The 22,352-nt window shown below is 44.3% G+C and overlaps 1 protein-coding gene across 1 annotated transcript in view; it reads left to right on the top strand.

Moving 5' to 3' along the window:
- The first annotated feature begins 5,497 nt into the window (after positions 1–5,497).
- Positions 5,498–22,352, top strand: part of AP2M1 (adaptor related protein complex 2 subunit mu 1) — a 31,713-nt gene continuing 14,858 nt past the window's right edge. The window contains exons 1-2 of the mRNA XM_088479725.1: positions 5,498–5,692; positions 17,625–17,744. Of these exons, the coding sequence (XP_088335851.1) occupies positions 17,671–17,744 (74 nt within the window). The 5' untranslated portion in view covers positions 5,498–5,692; positions 17,625–17,670. The remainder of the gene's footprint in view (positions 5,693–17,624; positions 17,745–22,352) is intronic.

Raw genomic sequence — 22,352 nt, 5'->3', positions numbered from 1 at the left:
TTATTAGTATTAATAGACATACATATTCTGAGGTAAAACATGCTTAATTTTTTAATTCTTTAAGAGATAGGTTTTAGTAAATGATATGTATGTACAATTTATGAGCAAATTTATGCTGTCGATGCTTCATGTATTCATATGACAGTTTATGTGGTACTTTTTTCTCTGTAGTAGGGGCGGAGTGATATGACTGGGAGTGGTTGGCACAGAGACAGGTATAAAAACGTGCTGCCAGAGATTACCTTCATTCCTTCAGCCCTCCCTCCCCCGTGTCCTGACCAGCAGCCAGGCGGTCAGGCACAGGGGGGTGGAGTTAGAGAGGGAACAGGGAAGCTGTTACAGCAGGAGATCTTGAACAGCAGCACTCACTCTGCTAGAGAGTTGGTTATCTGTGGCATCAGCAGCAGCAGTGTTCACTGGAGGCCAATGGTGGAAGTGAGACAGCGGGTGTCATGGAGCAGGCGGCAGCTACAGTCTGACAGGAGGCGGGGCCTGCAGTAGCCGTAAGCAGCAGAGAGGTGCCAGTCATGTTCAGGAGGCGGAGCGGTGTCTGGGATCCAAATCGGACAGGGCAGCAGCTGCGCTGTGCTGGAGTGAGTAGCTGCCACTCTTACACTCAATAGGAAGCCCAAGCCTTTATCTAAGTCTCCAGGCACAAGCAGGCTAAACAGCTCATGTAGACAAGGGTGTGATGGACATAGGAGGTAAAATGCAATATACTACAGTAACACTCAAAGACTAACCAGGTGGCTTATTGTTGCAGTAAAGGAGAGACACTAGTACTATATAAAGCCTTGCTGCATTTAAGGCTTACAATTTATAGCGCCTAGAGAGAGAGATGTGGGGGAGCATCTATTCTACAGAGTCAGAGGAGACTATTTGTCAAAAGCAGCAGAATGAATCTATACTCTTATGGCTTCATACAAATAAATCCGGTGACAGACATGTTAGACTACATGCCTTATGGAGCGTACACACGGTCAGATTTGTCAGACTTGTCAGATTTGTCAGATGAACGATTAAACGATCTGAACGATTTGAACGATTTTAACAAAGTTTTGAACGATTTGAACGATTTGAACGATTGAACGATTTTTGACTGCATTAAAATGAATGGAATCGTCCAAGTCTGACTGCAAACCCATCAGATGTCAGAAATCGTTTTCTGACCATCGGGAACGCGCATCGTTGATCGTCCATCGTTCAGGCATGTCAGATATGAACGATTTTCCTTCAGATATGAACGACTGAACGATTTTTAAATCGTTATCGTTCATATCTGAAGGAAAAATCTGATCGTGTGTATGCACCATTAAAGTGCCTGAAAAATCATAACTAGGATTATTATAGTGTGAGCAAATAACACAAGAAGAATTGCAACAATTACCACTCTTTTTGCAAATGGATATTAAATATCAGTCAGAAGTGGAATCGATTGGATTACCATTAATTCAGGTCATCAGCAGTTTAGCTACAAAGTAATATCTTGCTGCGACCTTCAGGAACAAATATACCTGGACTATGGTTGGCTTATGTATGCAGAGACTGATGAACTTAGGGGGTCATTCAGACCCGCTCGCAAGCGCAGGACGCTCGCAAGCGGGTCGATGTTGCCCCACTGCGTATGCGCATGATGGAGGGAGCACCGTCGTGCACATGCGCGAGACCCGGATAGCGATGGGCTCTCCGTCGCTCTGGGTCTCGCACCAAAGGGGGTGTGCTGTCGATGTTGATTGACAGCACGCCCCCTTTGGTGGGCGTGGCTGCTAGACGGAGGCGTTCCCATGGGAACGCCTACCATCTGAAGTCGGCCCCACTGACATCACTAGTGATGTCAGTGGGGGTGATTTTGGCTCTGATAGAGCCAAAATCACTCCAGGGCTTGCGGCAGCGAGATCCTACCGCAGGGTCTCCGTCGCAAGCCCGATGGTCGCGATGGTCTTGACCATCGCGACCATCATCATGGATGCTCGCATAAGCTGTGGGTGGTCACCCACAGCTATGCGAGCGTCCAGGAGGACGCTCCATTTACATTGGAGGAGGGCCCTGATTCAGAGCGAGCGCTCTGGTCAGAGCGTTCGGCTCTGAATCAGGCCCTTATACCCAACTAAGGTTATATATATGGTATTCTGTGTTGCTCTCAAAGTTGTAACAAGTTAAAATATGTACTGGAGTATGTATTCTGTAATGTAATGTTAGTTATGTAATGTAAACCGAAGCCGTTAACTAAAGAAAATGTATGTTTAAATCATTTTAACATAACAGACAATATATTTTGTCTAATTTCTAGTAATTTAAACAACATCAATTTGACACGTCATATAAACATGATTGAAAAATGCATAACCTTTTGTGTTTATTCACATGAAGACAATATTTTGACTTAATAGCTTACAGTTCCATATTACATAACTGGGTTTTCCCAAGTAGGCCCACATAATATAAGTATACTTTGGTGGAGGCACTGATAACACTATATGTACCACTTATTGGGAGGATATAGGTGGGTACATTAGACTAGTGAAAAGGGGGTTAGTAACCTGGTGAGCCTTTAATGGTAAAAAGAGGGTTACACCTACCCTTGATCCTAACATTCTAACTGCCGACCCATCTCTCTCCTCCCTTTTGCCTCCAAACTCCTTGAACGTATTGTTTACAACCGCCTCACCACATGTCTTTCCTCCCACTCCCTCTTTGACCCTTTTTAGTCTGGCTTCTCTTCTCCCCACTCCACTGAAACTGCCCTCATAAAAGTCAGCAATGACCTACTTGCTGCCAAATCCAAGAGCCGCTACTCCCTGCTCATTCTCTTTGACCTCTCTGCTGCTTTTAACACTGTGGACCACCCTGCTACATATCCTTCCCTCCCTTGGTCTACGTGACACTGCTCTCTCCTGGCTGTCCTCCTACTTCTCTCATCATTCTTTCTCTGTTTCCTCTCACGACGACTCCTCCCCCCCACAGCCTCTTACAGTAGGTGTTCCCCAAGGTTCTGTTCTTGGACCTCTCCTATTCTCTCTCTATACGTCCTCTCTAGGTAAACTCATCCGCTCTTTTGACCATTATCATCTCTATGCTGATGATACTCAGATCTACCTTTCCTCATCTGATCTTTCCCCCTCTCTACTGACTTGTATCTCCAACTGTCTCTCTGCCATCTTTTCCTGCATGTCCCAGCGATTTTTCTCAAACTTAATATGTCTAAGACTGAGCTGATCATCTTCCCATCCTCCCATATAACCCACTATTTCTTTAACAATAGATGGCATAACTATCTCATCTAGTCCCAAAGTGTGTTGTCTTGGAGTCATCCTGGACTCTTCCCTCTCCTTCAAACCACATATTCAGAACCTCTCACAGTCCTGTCGTTTCCATCTCAAGAATATCTCACAAGATCAGACCCTATCTCACCCAGGATGCCAACAAAACCCTCATACATTTACTGGTCATCTCCAGATTGGACTACTGTAACATCCTCCTATCTGGCCTCCCCAAATCCCATCTCCCTCCTCTCCAGTCTGTCCTTAGTGCTGCTGCTCGGCTCATCTTCCTCTCCAAATGCTCTACATCTGCCTCCCCTCTCCTACAAGCCCTCCACTGGCTCCCAATCTCTTTCAGAATCCAATTCAAGCTTCTCACACTCACTTACAAAGCCCTCACCCATTCCTCTCCCATTTACATCTCTGATCTCATGTCCCTTCACTCTTCTGTCTGCCCTCTTTGTTCATATAATACACGCCGCCTTTCATGCCAATTGATTACTTCCTCCCACTCCCGCCTCCAAGATTTTGCCCGTGCTGCTCCCCACCTTTGGAACTATCTCCCTCTCCCCATCAGACTCTCCACCTCTCTACAATCATTCAAACAAGCTCTTAAAACCCACTACTTAATTAAAGCCTTCCAGCTCTGATCCTAACTTGCTGCTACATCTTCCTTCCTCCCCGTCTACCCCATCTGTGTCACTCCTATTTGTCTGCCCCTCCCTTTTAGAATGTAAGCTCTTTCGAGCAGGGCCCTCTACCCTCTTGTGCTCAGTGGCAAATGCAGGATTTCTAGAGGGGGGTGTGGCCTGTCCATAAGTAGGGTAGAATTAGCACTTAACCAGCTTTAATATGCATCTTACAAAGTATATTGTGTGTCATAATTCCAGCATATAGAGAACCAGGAATCACCTTAAGCCATTAGATGTGCCAGTAGGCCATCCTGCCTGAGCTGAATGTTTTTAAGATGTGGGCACCATTCCAGAGTATTAGAGCAAGTCCGGGAGCAGCAGAATAACCTAGCACTGCCCTGGACATATATAGCAGCACATCCCTAACAGTGAATGTTTTCCAGATCTCCTAGTTGGTGCACAGGTTATTTATTACTGGCTGATACATGTTAAAAGATCCACAGGTGGTGCTAATTATTTCATATGTGATACTGAGAAGAACATGCAGCACTAGTAAAAATATATTATATTACTATTTCTATTGTTGTCATGGTGTGGGCTGGGGAGGGGGGTTTCCAGGCAGACGGAACCCCCCCTTGCGTTTGCCTATGTGTGCTCTACCCTCTTGTGCTTCTCTGTACTGTATTTTCATTTATTTCTTAAGCTGGCCACACATCTAAAGATTATCTGTCCAACCAGCCAACTAGTTGATTGGTTGGAATGAAAATCTGGCAAGGAATGAAAGCAAATGACAATCAGCAATTTGCTCCCAAATGCCGGAAAATGGACAAAACTGTTGTTTGAACAAATTGTTTAGATCAAACATGTAACAAACTTGTCTGATGACTATTTTCATCTGTTTTCTGGAATTTAGAAGCAAATTGCTGATCATCAGTTACTCCCTTTCCTTACCAGATTTTCATTCCAACCAATCAACAAGTTGGCTGGTTGGATGTAAGTTGGTCTAGTGTGTGGCCAGCTTTACTCCCCACTAGGGAAACTAAACACTTGGCTGCTTATGTGGGTGTAAAGGTCGCTAATATAGCTATGTTTATTATCCATGTCTGTGTCCTGCTTTGTATTGTATTGTATGTCGCTAGTTACGTATTTATATTTTGTAAGGCGTTGCAGAACACTTGTGGCGCCATATAAATACATGATAATAATAATATAGTAATATATTTTTCCAAAATGTAATGTTTATTTTATACAAAAGCATCAACATACTACATTGGACGCCTATAGTGTAAAGTAATTCGTTTACCATACCTTTTCAATGGAAAGCAATTCCCACAATATATATTTAAGATCATATATGGCTCAGCACAGTTAGGATATAAAATAGGAGTTTTGTCGTTGGATACTACTATAGTTATATATATTTTTGTATTTACATAACAAAAACATAAGCGAAGACCGGTCTGCCCTCCGTGCAGCGAGGGACTGATGACGTCACGTGAGGTGACGGAGCGGCTCAGTGCTGCTGCTGCTGCAGCTGCCGCCGGACAAGAAGATAGCGCTCTTTTCCAGCAGGGGGCCTCCTCCTCTTCCTCCGCCTGAGCCACCGCTGAGCATGCGCAGATCTCCCCATGTCACATGCCAACGGCAGGAGCCGGGAATGTAACGCAGCTGCGCGGTGACGTAAGCACTGCGGAAAGGAGCGGTGGGAGGAGGATCGGCCATCTTGGGCTCCCGGCTGAGGAGGCGGTTCTAGGATCGGGAGTAGGCACACCGGCGGCTGTCAGCCACAACATCTGATGGGTTCGTCCATATGAATAATGCATCTCCGTGTATAGTTATTATGCAGTGTTGTAGTGAGCCGAGTAACCTATACCCAGCCACCCGTGTGTCGCTGCTCCGGGCACTGTGGGATACACCCGTCAGCCTGTGCCCACCTGTACCTGACCCAGCGTGTGGCATCTGTGCTGTGGCTGCCGGGAGCAGCGCTGCTACGGCCGGTTACGTTTCTGTTAGAATGATGAGTCCGTGGTTAGGCCCCGTCACCCGCTGCGGGTGTGGCTGTAGATACGGGTCTGTGCGGGAAATGTATGAGAGGGACGATATGGGGAAGACGTGGTGTCCGCACACATTAAATTAACTGATACCGCTTCTCCCCCATGTATTATTGTGGGGTTTTGTGTTAAATGACAGGGGCGCTGCTATCTATAAGCTAGCAGTGCTGATGTGCAGGGCAATGTATGATTGGTCAGTGGCACTGACAGCTGCAGTTATCAATATCAACAGCTGTCCTTACCACCACCACAGCAGGGGCAGCACTGTCCTTGATGCGGCGGCTGCCGGCTCTGGGCTGCACATGAGATCCCGCGCATGCATGTTGGAGCTGGCCGGGAAGGGAGAGAGAGCGCATCATCACTAATGCTGGCCATACACGCTACAATTATCGGGATGATCCGCCCGATATCGGCGGATCGCCGCGATAATTGTAGCGTGGGGGGGGCGACCGAGGGTTAAATATTGCTCAGTCGGGCATGCTGGATAGTCCAGCATGCCCGTCCGATACGATATTACCCGGTAAACTGTCGGCCGCATCGGGCAGTGTATGCCCAGCGCAGCCGACAGACATTTCCTGTGTTCCTTCCAGGGAAATGTCTCCTCCCCCGGGGGCGGAGCGCAGATGTCGGGCTATACATTGTGAGATTTCTCTCAAGTGTATGCTGCAGACATCTGCGGCTGGCAGCCGGCCAGATAAAATGTCTGTCGGTCTGAGAGACATTTTATCTGGCAGTGTATGCCCAGCATAAGCTGGAGCGCTGTGTGCTCAGACAGGGATCGCCGGAGGGGGGAGTTTTCACTTCCTAACTCTGGCAGATGAGATGTTCATAAATCTTATCGATAGTGCTTCTGGCTTCGGCTCTGAAATAGGGGCGAAGCAGGAAGAGTTATAGAGTCACAATGCGTGCCTCTAGAAATACATCTACCCTTCTGTTCTACTGCACACAATCATTTATTACTGCTGGTGTTTTTTTTTTTCTGCCAGCCACATCCCCATAGTGCCCACCTAATTGGGGCACTATAGGGATGTGGCTGGATTGGATGCATGCCTGGTTCAACATCCTGGTTCCTCTGTCCTATAATGCTGCTTATTCTGCCTGCTAGGGGCAAGTGCGCTGCCCACACTCATTGGTTCAAATGTGGAGTGGCTTCTATAATTATTATAAACTAGTATCATACTGTGCAAAAATGCTGCAGCAAATTAATCTTCAGATGTTATTCTAATTCACTTGTTTATAGCCATTTAATTTCATGGTTGTCTGTGATTTGATCAGTCCTTGGGTCTCTCTGCTGTATTTGACATTGACCACTCTTTCCATACAAACACTGCAATGCCTAGGTCTTCAGGACTGTTCTCTTACTATTAATCAAATCTCCCTTGCCGTGTTCATTTCTCCGGATCCATATCCTCTGCTTCAGTTGGGTAACCACAAAGCTAATATTTAGGTAATCTGCTTTCCTCTATCCAATACCACATCTCTTTGAAAACTACTCAGCTCTATCATATTTCAGTATCATCTGTATGTGAATGATTACTTAGCCTCACCATCTGTGTTGGCCTGCTGTTTCATCTCTGATGTCATCTCGCCATCTCATAATTGATTATCACTGGCCAATAGTTATTGCTGGCCTGACATCTCTTTCTGTTGCCAACAAAACAATAAACCCTATCCCTCAAGTTGGCTGCATTTGTCATCCTTGAGTCTGAATTTGCTCCTCACATTCAATCTGTATTCAGATCATATTACATACATCTAAAGCTGGGCATACATGTCCAGATAAAATGCCTGTCAGACCGACAGACATTTTATCTGGCAGCCTGCCAGCCGCAGATGTCAGCGGCATATACTGTGAGATTACTCAGTGTATTCGCCCGACTGTCCGACATCTAGACGCCTGTCATTTTACTGACGCCGGGAGACCGGCGCCCGGCATCCCGATTGAAGTGATGCCGGGCGCCGCTGCGGACAGCCATGGGGTGGGGGGAGGATTAGGTTTAGGGCTCCCGGGGGGACAGGGTTAAGCACCCCCCGGGAGGTTAGGGGAAGGGAGAGGTTAGGGTTAGGCACCCCCCCAGGGGACTTAGGTTTAGGCGGCTTTAGGTGTAGGCACTTAGAGGGGGGGTTAGGGTTAGGCACCCTAAAGGACGGTTAGGGTGGGGGAATAGGTTAGTGAATACTTACCTGGGGACGATCAGGATTTTCATCCTGTTCGGGCAGCCGCTGTCGGGATTTGAACCGCCGGCCAGGGTTCCGGTGGTAAATCATACCGATCCCCGGGCGAGGAGACATTTCCCTGTTACTTCCATGGGAAGGAACACAGGAAACGTCTGACTGTCGGCCGCGGCTGGGCATACACTGCCTGATGCGGCCGACAGTTTACCTGTTAAATCTTGCATCGGACGGGCTTGCTGGACAATCCGGCATGCCCGACCGAGCAATATTTAAGCCTAAGTTGCCCACATACACGCAACAATTATCTGGGCGATCCGCACATATCGGGCGGATCACCCCGATAATTGTAGCATGTATGACCAGCTTAAGATGCATATAAAGAATACGCCCACATCTCCCACAAGACGCTGCAAAAACTTTTTCATGCACTCCTTCCAACAAAACTACACCAACATATCTCTTCACTTTCCTCAATATCTCTCGGCTCAACACCTTTGCTTTGTGAAGTTCTACATCTCGCTTCATAGTTACAGGACTTTTTTCAGGCTGCACCTACTATGTGAAATACCCTCCCACGCACAACAAGACTGTATTCTACTCTTCAAGCGTCCCCTGAAAATTCATCTCTTCAGGCAAGCAATCCAATTCCAGAGCCACCCACCTAACCTCCATACACTATTTTACCCAATAACCTCCCCTTTACACAGTCCACACAAGACCTCCATATATTCTCCTTCTATACTCGCGCAACTTACTGACCCTAGGCCAACATTGCTGTCTGACTGTATCATAGCTTACCAAGAACCTTTGCAATCTGGCTGGACCAATTTGACCGTGGAACACTTAAGCTAGGTACACACCTAAATGATGTGTCAATGTAACAATATATCAGAACGCAGTATGATGACTTTATGTATTAATGTAACAACATGTTCCGGCGTACAACGACGCAATATATTATTACAAGCTTAATGTAACAACACCGCATACTCCATGGCATGGTCCCGTTTGATGTGCAGCTCATTAGATTAGAAGATGTGAACACCAAATTCGTCAAACAATGAATTGGGTGGATTTGGGTGTCTAGTTTGTCTGGAAAAACAGTTGATTGGGGTCCAGGGGCAGAGAGCACAAGGAGAATGTGTAGCAGGTGTGCAAGGGAAGTAGGAGATGGAGATAAGCAGGGATTCCCAACCACGGTCCTCAAGGCACACTAACAGTCCAGGTTTTAGGGATAGCCATAGTTGAGCACAAGTGACTTAATTAGTACCTCAGTTATATTTATTTAACCATCTGTGCACAATCATGGATATCACTAAAACCAAGGACTGTTAGTGTGCCTTGAGGACAGAGGTTGGGAATCACTGGTCTAAAGGGAAGAGGGAAACAAATGGAAAACATATTGGGCGGAATTAAATTGTTTTCGTGGCCCGGATCTCCCGTCTAAAGTGACGGGAGATCGCGGGCCGCTATTCAATTGTTCCAGCTTTTTGCACTGATCGTGCCCAAAGTGGTAGGGTTTAGCCGCATAAATCGGCTAATCCCGACCAAAGTGCTGGGCGCGATTGCGAAAAGTGCTGTTTGGGCGCCCTCTGGGGCTGTGAGCTGAAATGGATGGAGCGCTGGCAGCTGATCGCGCCTGACAGGAGCAACAATTGAATAGCTCCGTTGGGCGCGATTGGCGCTGGAAGCAATTGAATTCCGCCCAAGGAGTGAGCCAGTGTTAGGGGAGTTAAGAGGTAGACTACGTTGTGACATGGTTAGATGGTGGATGGATATACTTTTATGAACAGGTTGGTTTTCAGCGCCCGCTCAGATAATGTTTGTTTTTTAGTACTGATTGCAAAATGAATGTGCATATTAATTGGTTGCGATTGGTGCATGTAGCATTGTGTTTCTAACTAGGCTCATATATGTCTATAATAAGTAAGTCTTTGTTAATTGAGGCCTAGTGTTTCAACAGGCTGCCGCACCCTGCCCGATTTGAAGTAGCTGAAATGCGCCCTGGTCTTATGGCAGTGCCCTGCTGAAACAACTTTCCCAACCCGCGTTGTGCCCTTCTGTGATAGCCGCCCTGCCCACCCTAGAATGAACACTTGAGGCCACTGTATATTATTTGGAAGTTAATTTACTAAATATAGTAGACAAAAATAAGAGGGGTTATACTGCACAGGTTGATACCAAATAGGTTTACTAACCAACATATTTGTAGGTTATCTTGTGTAAACTATTTTTTGTTCCTTTTAATCATATATAGATTGTTGGTGGTACTCTCCTGGACTTATGTAATTAATACATATTTCAAGGGATCTTTTCTGCTAGCAGAAGAGAAAAAAAAACAAAACTCCTTTTTGGGGGGCACTTGTCAATTGTTAAAATATAACACTTAATTTAGTATTAAATAGTGTAACATTCAAAGATATTACGAGGATACTGGTATCTCAAGTTCATGACAGAAGATTTACAACTGTAGTTCGTCTGCATAATATGTATAAATTAGTACAATACTAAGAACCAGATATTAACCTTTTCCTTTTTAAAGATAGGCATTGGCTGTTAAGAGCAATGATTGCATAGATGTGTATGCAGGTGCGTTGCAGGAGCTTTAGCTGATAAATGGCTTAAAATGCTCCTGCAACTGTCGGATCGAGAGGTCACATCTTATGTGCAGTATAATATTTAAACTGCCGACCTCCTGATCTCATAGAAGAACTTACACATTGAGCTATTTCTAGCTCACTGTGGGCCTGTTTCAGAGCCGGACGCTCTGACAGAGCGCTCGCTCTGAATCAGGGCCTTCCTTCTTGTTTTTCAGAGCGGCCTCCTGGCCGCTCGCATAGCTGTGGGTGACCACCCACAGCTATAGCAAGCGGCCATCGCGACCATCGGGCTTGCGACAAGACCCTTGTGGTAGGGTCTCGTTGCCGCAAGCCCTAGAGTGCTTTCGGCTCTAACGGAGCCGAAAGCACTGTCAGTGGGGCCGGCCCCAGACGGTAGGCATTCCCATGGGAACACCTCCGTCTGGGCAGCCACGCCCCCGGCCCGCCTACCAAAGGGGGCCTGCTGTCACTCAACATCGACAGCACGCCCCCTTTGGTACGAGACCCGGAGCGACGAATTGCCCGTCGCTATTCGGGTCTCGCGCACGACGGAGCCGGCTCCGTCGTGCGCATGAGCACTGGGCCACCATCGACCCGCTTGCGAGCGGGTCTGAATCAGGCCCTGAGTACGGAGGGCACAGGGGGGAATCTAGGTACATACTACTTGGCTATTTGGAAGCGTTTAATCCAAGTGATCGGCATAGTGTGTACTCTGCTTAACACAGACAATATGAGATCGGAAACAATTCTCTTGGACCTCCAAAACAACAACACTTCTACAGTGGTCTCTTGCCTGTAAGTATACCAGCGTTTTAACAGATGCAATTTTTAGTCAGTAGTGGCATTTCCATCACTCACATGTGCAGCCAAGTTGGACAGTGATACTGCTGTTTGTCTGTTGAACTGAATATCAACATTGTGATGTTGGTTTAGTGACAAATATCACAATATTTTCCCTCTGGTCTTTTCCATGGGAATTATTTTTGGAAGGGGCAGCCATTCATATCCTTATAGTCTAGATTCCATAAATTTGTGTGTTCTGTTGTGCCATGCTAACAGGCACTAGATCAGGCTACCAGTTGGACTTGGGTGCAGCTCTAAAGCAGCCCTTTAGAGTATAGCAATTACTATTTTGGAAAGTGTTCTGTTCTTTTATCTAAGTATACACACAGGTTTTATATTCATTGTAAGCCATCACCAATGTGGAGAGAGACTAAATTATTTTTCATTGTGCTTATAATTCACTTTTCTCTGACGTCTGTTTAGAAATGTAATTATCGGCTAAATGTCTCGTTAGCAGTTATTTTCAGTTAATATTTTGTGTGAGGTTTATACCTCTTGTAGCACAGGGAAATGAATGCTTGTTGTAGTATAGCTGTGACTTTACTTTGCAAGAGATCATAGAGTTTAGCAGTCTGAAAAAGTCTATTAGAAAGGAATCTCCCTGGTATTATTCCACATTCTTGTTGCTTGTGGTTTTCATTTGAGTGAGCTGAACCAATACAGTAAATTCACACACATAATGGAGAAATAAGGAGGGTGAACCAGGCCAGAGAGGTATTAAAACTGCCTAGCATCAGCTGAGACTCCACAAACTCCTGCCTTAATAATCCTATAGGAGAAAACCACAACTAGCATTCTCATTCTTAAACGGTAAACAACTCGAATGCACATGCAAAAAAACAAATAAAACTGTTTAAAAAATTTTTTTTTTTTTTTAAAGATTTTTTTCCAACCCTGGTGTCCAGACAGTTTTATTTGGTTGGACAATTAGTTCAGTGAACGTTTTGCTAGCATGTAGTTGAAATGCACAGAACTGGTCAATGCCGTTATGCCGATTGTCCTGTCACTGCTTTGTTCACATCAGCTTTTCATACTTCCATAATGTTTGAATGACAATGTAGCCCAGGCCTATATTGTGGTTCGGGCACAGGAAAACCTAATCTAAAGCAATTTGTCTATACACATTCATTTAATATTTTGTGATCGTTAAACATATTGATGCTCTTTTCCCTCTGATGGTGAGGTTTCCCTCTGTTCTAAGGCAGGAGAGGGAGAGTGGGTGTAACAGTGTCTGGGAGTGATCTGCAGAGCCATGAGTCAGCATGCTGCAGCAGAGATGGTTTCCTGCAGCTTGCACATGAGCCTCACTCTATGCAATTTTCTCGTTAGAATGAGCAATAAATAATTGCTTTTAAACTATGTTCGGGGCTTGACAAATTTTTCTAAAATCTAGGAGCCAGGATGAAAGTGTAGGAGCCAGACCACCGTCCCCCACCAAAAAGAAATACAGAAGTTAGTGAGGAGCACAGCTCTGTGTGTTATGCAACTGTTATACACACTATACTAGTCCACAAAATGGTTACAGTTTAATGGATACAGTAACATGGAGGCCCCCTCACTGCTCTGCACAGCTCCCCTGCTCCACTCCCCCCACCCTCCAGTGATAACGGACCACATTTCACATAAAATAATGGTGCCAAAAAGTACAATAAACCCTCCCCTCGTGGTCACACCATAGACCCTACTACCGGAGAGCTCTAAGCAGCCGGAGATTGGAGACAGTAGACAGCCGGGACGTACAGGAGGATCAGAGTAGACTGGGACATCCTCCGGGGATGCGAGCAGAAATCCAACAAAAGAGGCTGTTTTCTGCCCATCGCGCCGGGAAGTTAGGTCGGGGAATGCCCATTCTCGCGCCTTAAACAGGGTGTTTAGTCGCGAGAATGGGCATTCTCCGACTAAACACCGCGCACAATTGAATAGCTCCGGGAGCTATCTCCCGCCGCTATTTACATCGCGGGCAATTGAATCGAGCCCTATATGTTTAAATGTGGCACTCTTAGTACTGCTCTGTATGATGACTTTTATTAGAGGCTTATGTCCTCATTTAGAATAAAGATTAAATCCACCTAGAAGATGCAATCTTCCATTGTGGCATGTGACACTGCATGTAGTTGGGAGCACATGTAAATGGTAGGACATATTTTGAGTTGGGAGTGGGCACCTGCTCTGTATTTGTATGCTGCTTATAATCGTATTAATAATTGGCTTTGCGTCACTTGTATCACAACTTGATCCTTACTTGGGGCTCCAACAGGTCATGGAGAGATTAAGAAAGCATCAAACCATGCAGATATCTCACTAAAAACAATGTTTGTGCAATTTATAATCCTCTGTATTCACAGCCGTTAGCTAGCACAACTGGTGCAGGCCACACCCCCTCCAGATGACATCATGCAGAGGGGCGTGGCCTGCACTTGGCACCGGAAACAGGTGATTACAGCAATGCCCGGAGCATCCTCAGGATGTAGTGGCAGCGTTGTGACCGTCTGGAGCATCCTAAGGACTGTCCAGGCGCCACTGCTGCAGAGATTCTGGCAGCACGGTGCCATTACAGGCACCCTGCTAGCCAGATGCAGGAGCTGTGTTTGTGTGGCGGTGCGCCCACAGAGCGCTGCACTCTGTGCGGCCGCACCGCTCGCACACCCCTAGTCACGGCCCCGTCTGTATGTATAGGTCATTTGAATCAGCTTTTATCTATAGCAGACCATAAGGGAAAATCAATTGTTTGCCCCAACAGCTGTCATTGATGGGCGCCTGATGGAGCAATAAAATTGTTGCTCCTTTCTGGCGCGATAGTCAAAAGCACTAATATTTCTGCTCAGCGCCTGCCATGGAGGCGAGCAGAAATGCGCAATAAATCTTGGTTTTGGTAGCCCAAACTGCTCTAACCAGGACTTTAGATAAGTTTAGCCAATTTATGCAGAACCCAGTCTACAAGTTGGACAATTAATGGGCTCCCAAAAACAATTGAGTTGCAACATTGGGAGCCCATTAATTAGCACGCCTTCAAAAAAAAACGTATTATCGCCCGCAATATATTCAACCATTTTTTTTCAAAGAAGGTATATTTTGTTTCCTCTTATTTAAAAAGGTAAATGGCTGCGTTTTAGTGATGTAGCTCTACACCCATTGGGTTTAAGTACATAGTAACTTATTTGAGAAGCAAATGTCACTAATCTCATTGCCACTCGGTGCATATTCAATTTGGAGTGAAGAGTCCGTTGCCGTACTTTTTCACCGTAATCTGAGGTTTTCCCTTCAAAGTTATCACGCTCGTCCCCGCTTATCCCCGTATTAAATTCCAAATCGGCGAAAGCAGGACCCGGTGAAAATTAAATTGGCGATAAGTCCCTGTCATTTTTGGGGAAATCAGCCTGACACCCCCCTAAAGATGCTCTGACATGGGGGTTCACTATGGGTACCCCCGAATAGCCCTGCTGAAGGTATTTTTGAGGTCTTTAAATGGTCTCAATAGCTGCTTTTAGCATCTTTGAGAAAGTGGTGAAGAATAGCATTTACCTCTGTGTTTTTTGGGAAAATAAGTAGTCGCATCAAATTTGGGGTATATGAAAATGGGTGCAAGCATATTTAAAAATCGCTAAAGTCAAGCATTAAAAAGCGTAAAAAAACGCAACTTCAGCAAACACCTGCAATCAAAAAACACCTCCCTCCATACTTGCAGACCCCCCAAAGGCTATTTAGCTAGTTTTTGAATTTGTACCCCAGTTTGAACTTTTTCGCCAACATTTTCAAAGTGCTTTTTTGGGGTGTCCTTTGTTTTTGTTTTTTTCAAGATTTTTTGGACGCAGTTTGTGTCAAGAGGGGTGTACAAAGGGTGCAGAGTGGTTTCCGCACCTCTGCACCCCAAAACCGCAATTCTGCACTTTTTTCCACCGGGTATTCATAGGCTAAACGTTTTAGCCTATTACATTGCATTGCGTTTTCGCACTGGGAAAAAGACGCTACAATTGAATACGGGGATAAGTGTCATCGGCGAAAGAGAACGGCTTTTAGCTCCAAATTGAATATGGCCCTAATGGTACCTACACACTTGGCGACGTGCTCACGATCTGACATTGTGTCCGACCTGCAGGGACGTGCATCGTGATCGTGAGTGGACACTTACGATTTGGGCATATTTTACACGATTTGTCGTCACGATGCGTTGGAATCAGGCAAATCGTGTAAAGTATTGCTTAAGGTGCATACACACGTAACAATTTTTTTAACGATTTTGGCTGAGATGTAAACCCATGAATAGAATTCTGCTCGCACCCTTCTGGTGTGCGAGCAAAAATCCAACTTAACTAGTGCCATTCTAGTTGCTGGCTAACGGCATCACACCCGGTACTTAAGTTGGAAAATGCATTTTACTGTGACTAAGACCCGGGCATTAGTCACGGTAAACTGTATTTCCTGACTTAAGTGCCGAGAGTGATGTGGAGAATCACTCCAGGCACTCTTCTACAGCGCTAAACAAAATCTCATTCAATTGATTTCCACATTAGGTGATTCTTAAGCCGGGTACACAATAGGCGTTATATTGGACGTTATATAATTCTGATGTGAATCGGAACAATGTTTTGTCCATATCGATCAGTGGGTACCATCGTTTGCACGTTCATGGCATGCAGGTGAATGCAGAGTGGAAGGATATGTTGTCTGGTCGTACAACGGATCGTGCCGTGTGTACAGCTGCCCGATATAGCCTTCTATTGCCCATTGAGTGTTTGGGATACACGTCGTTGTAAAGTGTACCTGGCCTTCATGCCTGATGCTGTACTTGATGCCTTATCACACATGAGCAGTGGTTGCTATGGAACAGTTCCATTTGTCTGTTTTCTTCTTACATCTGTTAACTAAGATAATGGTGTTCCTTGTGTGTTTCATGGTAAAATTATGTAGTCTAATCTATAACCAGCCAGTTACTGAGGAATATACTGGTTTTATGCTTCAACCATTCAATAGATCTGTATAAGATAGGGTGGATTTATGTACATAAAACAAATGCCTTAACATCTAACAAAGTCTGCCTCTTTATCCAGAATTGTTTTCTCCTAACTGCAATTAAACCAGAGTGGCCTCAAATATTTCAGTATTGTAAATATCTAACCTAGGGAGCAGTGCTTTTAATGCAATTGTAATTCTATGTGACCCCCTATGGCTGTGCATCTACAATTCTATCCGTCATAATTTCCTGCTTCTGGAAAGGTTTCATGCTTTGCTGAATACTTGCCTGACGATGTACAGTACAATAGAGTTTAATCTGTAGTAATATATGTATTTGTATTATCAGAAACCACTATTTCATTAACTCAGCAGTTTCCATAGAAAGCTATTTCCTCTTGATTCAGCCGTTTCCCTTGAATCTCATTTATGTGAATTCCTGCCTCTTCCTTCCTCATTAGGACCAGTGGGGGTGCTGACTGTGTTTTATTTTTGTGCTACCCCTTGATGACACTGGTTAACACAGATTATAGGAAGAATCCCTGAGTATGAATTAGTCTGTCCCCCTCCTTATGCTTGTTATTGCTCCTTGTGCTAAATTGTTGCCCTAGTCTAGGGGAAAGCCAGGCCTTTGTTAGATGTTACATTGGAGAGAAGTGCAGAGAAAGCCGGTAGCTATCCCCTTGTATGCCAATTGTGTTTTCACATGACCATTTCTCATTTGGAGAAAACCTCGTTAGAAATGATCTGCGCTGAAAAGCTTATGTTGCACATATGGTTAGGACATTTCAAGTTACCAGAAGGGGAATGGGTTGGCCTCTCTCCTGCTGGGATATTCGAAGGAATGTGTTTAGATTACTGAATACTCTCCTCAGCTGGAAATTTGTAGGGGCGACGTTGTGTGTTTTTGTTTTTTTTCTTGTAAATGTTATGGTTACTTTCTCCTAACGATTTTTATGCGATGTATCTTTGTCTCTTTCATTGATAATGGTTTGCATGGTTTATAGATTGTGTTCCTATTTCAGTATTTTTATTACAGTATCAGTGGTCAAACAAAAATAACATTTATCAAGCTATCCTGAGTTGTGTTGCTAATGTTAAGCTTTTCAACAGGTTGGGCATAATCACCATGGGAAGAGAAGATTAAATCCATTCCATCATGATCGGCGGACTGTTCATTTATAATCACAAGGGAGAGGTCCTCATCTCCCGGGTGTACAGAGATGACATTGGGTAAGTGGCAGTTTTGTTTTTTCACCCATCTGCCTGTGACCCAGACCTTTTTGTCCTCTTTCCTCTTACCACCAGTTAGTGGTTAGAAGTGAGGTTTTGCACACTTAGGGGTATAGTTACTAAAGTGTGGATGTTTGTGTGGAGTTGTTGTCTAGCAACCAATTAGAGTCTACTTATTTATCTAGCAAAGTCTAGAAGATAATAGCTAGAATTTGGTTGCTATGGGCAACAACTCCGCTTCTAAAAACCCGCTGTTTAGCAAATATACTCCTTAGACTCAAGGATGGACAAATTGCAGTAACCAGGTTACCACAGTGCCACAAACTACTGTTAACTCTTTTTAGAGTGTTTTAAGGAGCCTTACTGGTTGCACTTTCCATGGCTCCTGACCTTTGCATTGTTTTGTCCAGCCTGCCTGAATGCATGTGAGGGACTGCTGGCATGTCATATGTTTGCATTCATCTTTGCTCATGGAGTGAATCAAATGTTTAAGAACATGGCTGAAGTTATTGCATGACAAGGTTGTTGTCCACTGTAGCCTGGGAATTCTTTTCAGATTCTTACAATGAGTATAGTGTCCCTTTTAACACTGCTGTATTTAATTTTGGCACATTCCATAAACAAAATAATTATTTTACAGCTATTAGAGTGAAGGTCAATCCTTTTTCTAACGTTTACAAGTTTTTATTTATACACACAATATCAGCACATTAAATAAGGGATTGAACCTAAACTTCTGTAAGTAGCAAATTATTTTAGTTAACTTTTTGTTTTGTTATTTGGTAGTGGGGTTGTTTGTAATATAGGTAGAAAATATCTGAAAACTATTAGTAAACATGTGGGTGGAATAAATATTTTTCAATATTTTAAGTTGGCAATGTAACTTTTTTTTTTTTTTTTATTATCTTGGCCATCTTTAGTACAGACTTGGACAATTGGCAGACTTTTTTTTTTTTTTTTTTTAAATCTAAAGCCATCTCATCTGGGGATCACTAGAAAGACATGCTCTGACCACAACTAAATAGCAATTTCCCTTTACGCCTCTGAATCCTGGTCTCCTGTCTCTCGTACATACCAGCCCTGTGACAATTCCAGTTTGCCTCTGACACCACTAATTCCTTGGATCATTTAGCAGCTTGGGCTAGTCGTTTTGCAGGTGCTGTTTAACAGGCTAAAGCATTTTTGGAGGGTTTCATCAACTATGACTTGACAGCACACTGCCTTCCTTTATAAGTTTTTCTTTCTTTTACCCTGCAAGAATAATTTTTTTTATCCTCTGTACCCTGTAAGATGGAATGCGGCACATCCTCTGTTTATCTTCTGTAGAATTCAGTGTCTCTATTGGGTGGCTTAAGGAACAGTCTACTCCTCCACTCGTAATGGTTACTTCCAGGTGGTGCGTGTAGCTCAGCAAGGTTAACACTGCGGCCTTTAAGAAAACAAAAGGTTGATTAGGATGGGGGTTTTTTAATACAGGAAACAGGACATGAAAACAATATTGCATGATCAACATTGGGTGAAAATTAGAAATGTAAAGACCATATATGGTAATAATTAATTATTTTAAATGTAACCACATTTATCTGGTAAAGATTTAATTTTGCAAGTATGGACATTAGTGAATAAAAGGTTAGGGGTTTTAGAATGGCTGTGGAATGCTGTCGTGTTTGACACCCCCCAAACATTGAGTAGCTAGTCATTTGTTTTTCAGATTTTGTCATTGTACAAGGGCAACACCTTGCATCTAGTAGCATGGAAGCTTAAGGCATTTTGAATGAAATATAGTATAAAGCGTATATTAAAAATGACTACAATAGTTGGCACTGTGGCTGCCATCCATATATAGTTTATTTTCTCATTTCCAGCTTCTGATTGTGTGTGTGTTAGAACACCCCCATTTTTCCAGTTTTTATTATAATGCAAGTCCAGTGAATAACCTGAAATGGTAACGAGGTAAGCCGTAAACTGCTGGAAGTTTAAAAAGAAGGGTTTAGGTGGCAAAACAGAAACTGGCCTCTTTTTCAGGAAGTAATGGGTTAAGAGCTTACAGCTGTTCTGCAGCAATGGAAAATAAGCTTACTTTGGCCATGAAGCACTGGCAATAGATTACTGGAGACTGGAATGTGGTCTTATGGACCAATGAATTAAAAGTTTAAACCTTGGTTCATTACGTAGGGTTTTTGTATGCCGTTGGGTAGCGAATGGATGGTTGCTCATCTTGTGGGGTTATTTTTCTAAGTGGAAGCTTATAAAATCTGCTGCTTCCAAGCATTTTTAAGCCCAAAATATAAAAGGGCATTGCTTTTAATGGCAAAAAGCATTGCCTTTTTTAAATTTCTGACTAAAGCTGGGTACACACTTGGTACTAACGACAAGTGATATATCAAAACTGCTTTGGCAGGTGTGTACACCCCTTATATCTGTGAATGACGTTGATCGGACATATCCGGTCAGCTCTGCAGCACAGGAGATGCCAATATATCTGAAGATGTATTGGTGCATCTGGCTGTGTGTATGGACGACCTGCCGACCGCCCATACCATTGCTGCAGGGACCACCGACACGAACATCTCAACTGGGCAGGAGCCATGTTGTGATGTCAGCCCAGATACATCAAGCGGCTCACTGGTAAGTGTGTATAACTAGTGCTGGGCATACACTATACATTTATCCTGCCAATCCGTCCTGATATCAGCGGATCACCCGAATAATTGCACTGTGTGTTTGGCTTACCAATGCTAAAATATTGATCAGTTGGGCATGCAGGATCGTCCAGCATGTTCTTCCTATGCGATATTTGGAAAGTTAAATGTCGGCCGCATCTGTCAGTATATGCCCAGCCGCTGCCGACCAACAACATCTCCCCTGTTCCTTCACAGGGAAGGAACTGGAAAATGGCTCCTCCCCAGGGGAGGAGTGCAGATATTGGGTCGTATGCTTGTGATAGCTGCAGGGTGTCAGGCTGCCAGATAGAATGCCTGTCAGACCGACAAGACATTTTATCTGGCAGAGTTTGCACAGTATTATCAATTGTTTGCTCTGATGGCGAATTGGTCTGCTGACCAATCTGTCATCAAAGTATGTACCCAGCTTAAGACACGCAGCTGGGAAGAGGAGGATGCTTTTACAAGCCACTGCTTTGTAAATATACCCCAGTTACACCGACTGTCAAACATGGAGGAAGAAGCGAGATAGTTTAGGGCTCTCTTGCTGGATTCCAAGTTGGCAACTCGCACAGTTACTGGCCACCTAAACTACCGTATCATTTTGCAGCACCATGCATTACCCTTTGATCTATGCCTAGTTGGACGAAGGTTCATCCTACAGAAATGTTCCAAAACATACCTCTGGGACTACTTCTAGGAAAAGAAGACTCTTTAATAGTGTATAATGTTATTTTTTCTTAGTGCAGTCTTAATTCATGCTAGTCTTTTGTATTGTAGGTTTTAGGGCTCCCCGGGAGACTTGAGGTTAGGTTGTGGGGAAGGGGGGGGGGTTAGGTTTAGGCACTTGGGGGGGGGGGGGGGGGGGGTTAGGTTTAGGCACCCCTAAGGGAGGGTTAGGGGGGGTAAAAAGGGTTAGCGATACTTACTTTTTTAACGATCGGGATCTTCACCCTTGCCGGACTGCTTCTGTCGGGAATAGAACCGTTGGCCATGCGGCCGGCGGTAATACCTACTACACCCGCGCCTTTCCATAGATCTGTCTGTGGCTTCCAGTTTGCCTCCATCATGATTTAGGTAGCCCTATCCTTATTAATGTAATTGCATAGGTAGGCATGTCACTGTCTTCTGCATAGTGTTCTGATACTGTCTGTGAAATGGTCGGGATACTAATCTCATTAGCTACAGGCTATTCTGTACTCGTACGCTTTGCAACTATGTGTATGAGCAGGAAATGAAGATCCATAGCAAAAAATTACTTTATTTTATTCTAAGCACAACTTAGACCTCCTAATTAATGGAAGCTCTACATTAGAGACTATTTTCTCATCAGATAATAGTATTAAGACCCTTTTTTATTGCTTCATACAATCAACACACAACTTTCATGATTTCCACCTAAATAATGAGTTGATACTCCATATAATAATAATAGTAGTAGTAATAATGGTTTCCTATGTAGTGTCATACTTGTGGGCAGCTCTATGTTGCATGTTTGATATTTGTCATGCTCCCTTCTGTTTAAGTTCTGGCTGTCTTCATCCTTTGAAACCTATGAGTACAATAGCTTAAGGGCGGTAGCCTATTAGCCACAGCTAATTACCGCTGATGGGACTATCCAATTAGCCCCGATGCCGGCTCTTAACGGTGGTTTTGTTTTGCCTGCCATAGACAGGCGAAGCCAAACCCCCCCCCCCCCCCATCCCGATAAGGTGTTTTTTTTTGGGCTATCACTGCCGCAATATTACATAGGATCAGCGAAAAAGACGCGGACCTATGTAGTTTCAGGTAAGAAACAGTAATTTTCCGCACACAAAGAAACGACTGTAATTGGATAGCCCAATAATGAGCATCTGGCTTTTATTGCGATTAATAAGCCTGTTTTTTTCCGTGTTACAAATTACCGCAGGTAATAGGGTGCCCCCTAAGCCTTTTTGACAAACTT

The sequence above is a fragment of the Taudactylus pleione genome, unplaced genomic scaffold, assembly GCF_031769625.1.
Source record: "Taudactylus pleione unplaced genomic scaffold, aTauple2 ptg000244l, whole genome shotgun sequence".
NCBI classification, from domain to species: Eukaryota; Metazoa; Chordata; class Amphibia; order Anura; family Myobatrachidae; genus Taudactylus; species Taudactylus pleione.
This window is presented reverse-complemented; position numbering and strand designations above follow the sequence as displayed.